At 41.3% G+C, this 9,067-nt stretch overlaps 1 protein-coding gene across 1 annotated transcript in view; it reads right to left on the bottom strand.

Moving 5' to 3' along the window:
• The window catches only part of UTRN (utrophin), a 731,009-nt gene that overhangs the window by 102,752 nt on the left and 619,190 nt on the right, over positions 1 to 9,067 (bottom strand). The window contains 1 exon segment of the mRNA XM_042782042.1: positions 8,826 to 8,859. Within this exon segment, the coding sequence (XP_042637976.1) occupies positions 8,826 to 8,859 (34 nt within the window).

Here is a 9,067-nt window from a genome sequence, read left to right as displayed (position 1 = left end):
ATCCAAGACACAAGAAACTGAGAATAAAATGAAAAATTTTAAATCCAACAAAGCAGCAATTAACAGTAAGTCTAAAATCATATGAAGCAAAAAACAGTGAGACCATGTGAAATGTAAGTAGGGTGCCCAGCCACCCCAGATTTGCCTGTGCAGGGAAAAATTTTGAATGCCTTGTACGTGGGTGTCCTATAAAACTTACACCATCTATGAACTATTTTAAACTCTGGTAATTGAAAAAACTGAGAGTAAAGCAAATGCGTTTTGTCCAAAGAAATCCAAACTGTTTCCATTGGAACACAACTGATCACTACACTGTGGATACTGGCCAGCTGTCAGCTTTACTTCTTACATGCCAATTTATTTTATCATCCCTTTATACTCTCCTTGAAACTGCTATAACTTCTCTTATTAGTTAATGAGTCATGTTTATATTAGAAAATATCCTTTAACACCTGGGATAGTCCTGCTTTCTATCAGCTATCCTGATATTATTAACAGTGTCCTTTACTCTTAACTGTACCAGTTGAGATGGCTCTCAAAAAAATCCCAATGATCATGAAGATGGCAGGACTGGGCAACATTTTGGTTCTTTTTTTTACATGCATCGGTGTCTACCTAAGGACAACCAATGACAACATAGGCTTCAACCTATTATTATTCATCCACCACTTGCCTGTCGTACTCTGGTGGCATGTGTGTGGCCGTGATGTTGGAAGCTATGCCACTGGTGTTTCAGGTATCAGCATGGTCACCCATGGTGGACAAGTTTTGGCAGAGCTTCCAAACTAACACAGACTTGGAAGAAGGACTTGGAGATTTACTTCTTAAAAAAAAAAAAAAAAACTGGCCAGTGAAAACCTTATGATTTGCATATTGCAAGTCTGCTACAAAAGCTTCTTTAAAGTGTTAGTGAACAAAGATGTCCCTTTGAGGAGTAAGATGTGCCTGACCCAACCCACAGTATTTTCTATTGCCCCATATGGATACAAAAGCTGGACCATGAATAAAGAAGGCCAGAAGGGAATTGCTGCACTGAATTATGGTGTTGGCAAAGAATACTGAAGACACCATGGGTTGCCAGAAGAACACATCAATCTGTCTTGGAAGAAATACAGCCAGAATGCTCTTTAGAAGTGAGGATGGCAAGACTTCATCTCACGGACTTTGAACATGCTATCAGGAAGGAACGGTCTCTGGAGAAGGACTGTTCTGTTGTACACAGAGTCTCCAGGAGTCAGAACCCACTCAACAGCACGTAACAACAACATTATTATTCACAACACTGCACTTTGATAAGCCACAGAAGGTAAAACACAGATAATACGGTACACGAAAAAATGAATACAAAAATGTGTCACAACACTAACATGAGAGGCAATGAAGAAACAATAAAGTAGATGTAAGTTTGATATACTGGTGCCACACTGATTTCTGGGCAAATGACTGTTCTATGGAAGGTGACTTTTTCCCTCCATTGCCTTCATTACAGTAGTCTCATTATTTCCATGAAACCTTAAAAAATGATCAGAAGGCATCCTGGTTGCCCAAAAACTGTCCCTTAGCCGATATTCTTATTCATAACTTATCTACTCAATTACACACCTGAAAATGGACTTTGTGAGTATTACTATTTGTATTATACTCCAATTGTACTTATAAAGGCATATAAGAGAAAACAATAAAAGTGAGGGAGTTAATAAAAAATACAAATGTGGGAGAAAAGAACGTGTGTTTGCTCTGGACTAAGACCTCCACAGAAAGAGGAATTAAAGATAACACACTAGGTCAGGATGCATAACATTAAGTACAGTAATTGCCTAATATTTGAGAGTTTCATTTGTACTAAGCACTCTTCTAAACTCTTTCTAAGTGTAAACTCATCAGCATAACAACGCTGTGAGTCAGGTGCTAATATTCCCCCCATTTAACAGAGGAAGGAAGCAGGCAAAGGCCACTTAGATGAAGTCCAAGGTCATGTAGTTAGTAAGCAGTAGAAAGGGGATGTAAACCCAAATAGCTTGATTTTAAGCCTGGAATTATATAGCATTATAGTTGCATAATCAAGGGTTTAAAATATTTCTTGATTAACCTGTTTAAATCTGAGTCCATGTTGCATCATCATAACTACTACACACAACATCATTGCCTCTGCTCCTCTCTCTGTCGTACTCATCTGGCAGAACTCGGTCTGGATAAATTCAACTGCATGCCGACTCTGAACCTGAGCAGCTGTGAGTGATTACAGCTGGATAAAAATCACTCTCAACAGACAGAAGGATTTTACTTCAAATATTTGATTTCAAACCACAAATGTCCAACTGCTGGCAGCTGCACTACTATGCTCCCTGTCATGCTTTTCCACTCTCCAAGACAACAATTCCCATCATTCTCCCTTTCCTTAAACCTAGGTAAGTCCTCTCCTCGCCTTAGAATAATTTGATTTCATCTCACACTTCCCTGACAAATTAAAAACCACCATATTATAACTCTCTCATCTTGCTACAACAAATCAATAAACCTCCCTCCATCTTCTAGAATGTCTTTCCTCGTTTTACTGAGGAATTCTTCCCCATCCTATCAAAGGCCAATCTTTCCCAAAGATTTCCGAAAAACTCTTGTCCTGAATTATTGACCTCTCTCAATATAAATATTTCAGGACTTATCATCATTGAACTCTCTCTCTCTCTCTCTCTCTCACACACACACACTCACTCACTCACCCACCCCTATCTTGAATCTACATTTCTCACTAGTTATCACCCTTTTTCTCTCCTTCAGAGATAATATTTTCAAATGAGTAATGTACTGTATTTGTGTCTTTGTGTCCCATCCGCTACTCAACCTATGCCATTTTGGCATCTAACTTCAATCCACCAAAATTGCTCCTCTTAACAATATTGATGAACTCCAAAGGGAGTGGCCACTTTGCTGTCTCCACCTCACTATGTGTCTTCGCAGTAGCTTTTGACAGAAGACTGCTCCCTTGAAATATTCTCCTGTCACAGATTCCTCACAGATGCACCCTTAATTCTCCTCCTACCCCTCTATAGACTTTTCATATCCAGCCCAATCCTCTCCCCTGTGCTGCAAACTCCTATGTCTAACTACTCATGCATCTCCCCAAATTGTTTAAAACTAAACTCTAAGTTATCCATGCCCTCCCCCCCAAAAAAACCCTATTCTTCTCCTAGTCTTTCCTATGTAATAGTTTAAGTGTGAAAGCTGGGAGATAGGTTTAACTATTCTTCACAGCTCTTGTACCATCTACTGTCCCCTCCTTCTCCATGACTCCACATTAATTAAGACCAAAAAGTTGGGTCTACTTAATTCCAACAGTTTTCTCCTTTCCACTCTTACTCCCTATACCCATTCTCTACACAACACCTGGAGTGACCTTGTAAAAATTGTCCCCTTCCTCCTTAAAACCCTTCAGTGGATGCATAGCACCTGGAGTAAAATGCTGGCTATATGACCTCACTTCATGCCATTCACTTCTTGCCCACTAAGTTCTCACCATCTGCCCCTTTCTTTTGGCTTGCAACTTCACTCCTCTACCCAAACTTTCCTTAAGGGCCTCAAGGCCTTTGTCCATGCTGTCAACTGTGCTGGTAATCTTTATTCCTCAGGTCTCACTTAAATGTCATTCTCTAAGAGATACCTTCTTTGATGATCTTATTTAAGTAAGCTTTTTCTATTACTTTACATTACTTTACCCACTTCATTTCTTTCCAAAACCAAACCAAACTCATTGCCGTTGAGTTGGATCCAACTCATAGTGACCTCTCCTTGGGTTTCCAAAGTGGTATCTCTATGGAAGTAGATTGCCCAATCTTCCTTCCAACGACCGCCGGGTGGGTTTGAACCTCCAGCCTTCTGGTTGATTAGCAGTCAAATGCTTTAGGTACTACACCACAAAATCTCCCTCATTTCCTTCAGAGCACTGCAAATCAACTCAACACATATTTACTGAGCTCCTACTACATGCCAGGACTATCTCAGGTTTTGAGATCCATCACGTTCCTATTCCAGTAGAGGATGGGGAGTAAATAAGAATTTGTAACATATCATAGTTACATATTAGAAGGTGAGAAGTGCTATGAAAAAAATAAAAGATTCTAGAAAATGAAGTTGACACTCAGAGACAAAATGCAGGCTCTCTTAATATTTATTTTACATATGCTGATAAAATTACATATAGGAACCAACTGAGAGCTCCCAAGTAACCAGTTCTGCGTTCAGGTGACTGAAGTATAACGTGAAAACAAATTTTGGCAATCTAGTGTTGTGCCAGTTAAGGTTGTGTATCAATGTGGCTGGGCTGTGACTCTGAGTAGATTGGCAGCTGGATTCAGTTATTCCCCATGATGAGACTGGATGTGGTGTAATCAACTCCATGGTGGAATCTATCCTGAGCAACTAATTGCTTTGGGGTGTGACCTGCTTCCAACAGATAAGGAGAAGCTTTGACGAAGGTCGCCAGCTTGGTGGCACATTTTGGATCCTGCATTTGGCCACCTTCACCTCCAGTCCTGGACTTGAATCCATGGCCTGCCAGGTTGCCCGCTGATATTGGGATTGCTCCTGGACTCAGCGGCTTACTGTGTTGCCTGCTGAGGTTGCAACTGTGCCATTTTACCTGCCAACCTTGAGTCCGTCAGCCTCAGCAGCCAGCAGCTGTCTGAGTTAGGAGATGCCTCAAGTTCCAGTGGGCTTGGAACAAGAGGCAGAGCTGAAGCCCAAAGTCTAGGGGCCTTTAACCCGCCCCTAGAACTGGCACTCTCAATTTGGATTTCTAGCTTGCTACACTTACAAAGTAAATTCCTATTTGTTAAGCCACCCACTTGTGGTGCTTCTGTTATAGCAGCACTAGAGAACCAAGGCAGGTGTGATGCCATTTTTCTAAGTAATTTCTTCTTAAGCATCCAAGAGATGACATTCTCATTGTGGAATTTATTATCCCTTCTGTCTTCATTTGACCCATGACCAGAATGCATAACGAATATGGAGTATTCCCATCAGTAATGTGACTGTGTGCATGTATGTGTATGTGTGTGTGTGTGTGTGTATCAACATTATGGGGGGCAACTGGGAAAGTATGGAGACAGAAGATAAAGCAGTGTGGAAAGTAAATGTGCATGTTCCCTAGGCTACATGCAACTTCTGTGTCCCTCACAAACATTTTCTACTGTCCTCTAGACTTTTAAAGACAGAAAACTCAAGGCTGTAATTTCAGACAGAGGAATAAAGTGATGGGAAAACTTAAAGAGAATTTGAATGTAAACTTTTGAGGGAAAAAAGTTCTGTTCAAAATCCACATAAGATGGATTATCCTACTTCCATAATGATACCGCCTCGGAAACTGAAGGAGGGGTCTCTATGAGTTGGGTCCGACTCGACGGCACATAACAACAACAACAACTTGATAGTAAAAGCCTACTGCCATCCAGTCAATTCTGACTCATGGTACCTACGTGTTAAAGAACATAACTACTCCATAGGACTTTCTTGGCTGTAATCTTCATGAAATTAGCAAGCTAGAGCATGTCTTCCTCCCTTGATAATGTTGTGAGCTGCTGAATTGATTCTGACTCACAGCAACCCTGTATGACAGAGTAGAACTGTCCCACAGAGTTCCCCGGCTGTCATGTTAATGCGAGCAGATTGCCAGGTATTTTCTCCAGTGGAACTGCTGGTGGGTGTGAAGCACTGACCCTGGGTTAGCAGCCAAGCACTGACCCACTGCACCAGGGCTCATTCACTTGATAATAGATACTGTAATACTCTGGAGTACTCTAAAGAAATACCACTAGGTCCTCAAGATCATTAGAACCCAAGGCAGGAAGACTGAATTGTAAACAATGAGTAACTCCACATCGTTGGATTTGAATATAAAATGCACTTAAGATAATTTGACACTCCGGAGTGGTTCAAAGATTCAAATATGTAAAGGGTTATACAGAACAGAGGGTACAGTATAGCCCCAAAATACAAAATGTCAATATCCCAGGCATAGTTGATAATATGATAGAACATTCCTTAAAAACAATGAGACAAGGTTTGTTTTTGTTGTAGAATGAATGACTAAAATGGATGTGCCTGGGTATGATGCGAGGACTGGTGACACCTGTTTGAGAGCCCTGGCAGGTTGCGTGGGAGTAGAAACATGCATATGCTCAATAAACCCCAGTGGGCATCAACCTTGGTGATAGCTCTACTTGGGCCCAGAGCTCAGAGAGGAGCCCCTCCCCCTGCCCTAACCCCCAGTCCCAGTGAGGATCACACCAGGAACAGTCAGAGCATCAGTCCACATTCCTACAGGTCAACTGTTGTTGCACTGGCCCTAGGGAGCCCTGTGTGTCCCTGCCCAGGAGTGTAAACCCCAGGATTATCCCACTAGAGTTGAATTTATCATTGGATCCTATTAGTTTGCTTTTTAAGCTGAATTTGTATCCTTCGGGTTTTGATTATTGTAAATTTTATAACTTTCTCGCCTTCATATGTATAATTGAAAGCAGCTTTTGCTTCCATTTCTTCTATCAGGCTATAATGGACCTGTTACTGTCTGGTCCCACTTTACTCTCAGTGCAGGAAAAGCTGCTCTGCTTATTTCACAATCCATTTCATCAGGATTACTACTGCACTTCTGTTAATTATAATGACTATTTTCAAAATTCAATCTTTACAAATTAAATACTGATGTCTTTTCTCCTTAATGCCCCGTAGTGATCCTTCCTGCGCCACATGGTAGACCTTTATTACCTATACCCTTGACCCTAAAAACCAAACTGGACAGTAAATTTGACAATAGTATTGTAAGTGGAATGGGGCTGCATAATCTAGAAGATTCCAGGCCAAAATTCCAGTGCATGGTAATTACATCTCTGGCTCCAAAAATGTATAGTTGAGTGGCAGGAAAGGGGTTATCTTCTTAATTCCTGAACTAGCCAATGTCCTTCTAGCACAATGCCAATTCCATATAAATTGCCTCAATTAACCAGGGCACTGGTGAATGCACCAGAAGGGACCCCTTTAGAGTTCCTTGAGTTCTCTGTGCAGCTTGGTCTTCTAGTTAGCCAAGGTATGCTCATTTGTCTGAAGCCACTTCCAAGCCCAGGAGAACTTTAGTGGTCCCAAGGTGCCTGCATCCTTTTATAAAGCAATTTCGTTCTCACATCCTCATCAGCAGAGTTGGCCTGATGAGTTTTAAATATTTATTTTCAATAAAGAGAGAGTCACAGACTCTTGGAAAAACAGCCTCTCCAATATGCTTTCTTATGCTTCCACTTCATTTATTTCTTTAATACTAAGACCAAAAACTCTTCTGGAAAGAGACCACAGCCTGTCCTAAGGGTTGTCCACTCAAAAATCTGGAACCCAAAGGATGCCATTCCTCATCTTGCTAAAAAGGAGCAGGGAGATGAAGATGACTAGAGGAAGCCTTTCAAAGAGGAAGCCTTTCTTGCACACTGTTAGTTATACTTTTGTTATGGATTTTTTTTGTACACTGTCTAAGGCATCTGACTACTAACCAGAAGGGTGGTGGTTCAAACCCACCAGCCACTCCATGGAAGGAAGACTGGACAATCTACTCCCATAAAGATTTACTGCCTCTGAAACCCAAAGGGAGTTGCTATAAGTCGGAATTGAGTTTGGTTTGTTTGGTTTTTATTTAAAGATAATATACTTATATTAATTTCTTTTATCTTCCCTTTTTGTTTTCCTTGTTATCTCTCTGTTGCCTTGACCACCCTGTAGGCCAGGGAGTTGGATACAATTGGATATCCCATAGCTGCCCCTCCTCTTCGCCCTTATTTAAAAAACAAACAAACAAAAAGCCACTGCCCTCAAGTCAATTCTGACTCATAGTGAGCCTACAGGACAGGGTAGAACTGCCCTCTAGGGTTTTGGAGCTGTCAATCTTACAGAAGCAGCCTGCCTCATCTTTCTACCATAAAGTAGTTGGGGTGTTCGAACTGCTGATCATTTGGTTAGCAGCAGAGCGCTAAACGTGCCACTAGGGCTCCTCACACCCTTATTTAAAACCCAAAACCAAACTCACTGCCATGGAGTTGGATCTGACTCATAGTGACCCCTCCCTGGGTTTCCCAGGCAGTATCACTACAGAAGTAGATTGCCCAATCTTCCTTCCAAACTTCCAAGGAGTTGCTGGTGGGTTTGAAACGCAAGCCTCTGGTTAGCAGTCAAATGCCTTAGGCACTATGCCCCCAGAGCTCACTCGCCCTTATTTAGGGAAGGAAATTTCACCTACACTTCCTAAGCTGGGTCCACAGTGCCACTAAAGGAGCAAGTATTACCTCTCTCCTCTAGGCTGTATATACAGTTGTGCTGAGACAAGTATCTGCAGAATATGCAAATGAACTGTATGACAGCTATAAAGAACAACAACTGACTCCCTGGGAGTTCATTTACAACTGTATGAACTTCATGGTTGTTGTTTTTTTCCACAGCAACTGATTAGGGCAGGCTAGAGGATAGGTGGGTGGCCTTGGCAGGTAAGGAGGGGGTCTAAACGAGCACACTGCAGGATTACCAATAATGGGTAGACACATATAAAAGGAAAATACAAAGGGAGCTGCAGTAAGATGAAGCACTTCTGTATTTAGTCCAACTCCTAAGGGGGAATTAAAACAAGGGAGAAATGCAAGATAGTAGTATTAATAGATAAGCTTAGTCTGGTTAATAAATTGTGATATTGAGGAATGTTAGTTTTAGAGAATGCGATATGCATGGTATTACCAATCAGAGAGAATTAAAATATCCATGCTCAAGCTGTGTGTGTTTGAGAGCTTTAACACTGCCCTCACAACTCTATAAACAATTCCCGTTTCTCTTCAGATTCTAGTGGGAAAAATGGAGACACAGAACTGTTAAGATGTGACAAGCAAGTCTTATCCCAAGAGCAGAAGAATCATTTGCACCAAGCCTAAGACATACAGAAAACTCACCCACTCATGGGTTGGCAAAAATACTGATGGGCAAGAAAGGAAACCACACTTTCTAAATTACACCTTACTGTAGCATAGTGGCTAAGGCACTTGACTACTAA

The sequence above is a fragment of the Orycteropus afer genome, unplaced genomic scaffold (genome assembly GCF_000298275.1).
Source record: "Orycteropus afer afer isolate SDZICR_OR568_19922 unplaced genomic scaffold, OryAfe1.0 scaffold00226, whole genome shotgun sequence".
Lineage (NCBI taxonomy): Eukaryota > Metazoa > Chordata > Mammalia > Tubulidentata > Orycteropodidae > Orycteropus > Orycteropus afer.
Note: the sequence above shows the minus strand (reverse complement) of the source record. Positions and strands in the feature narration are given on the sequence as shown.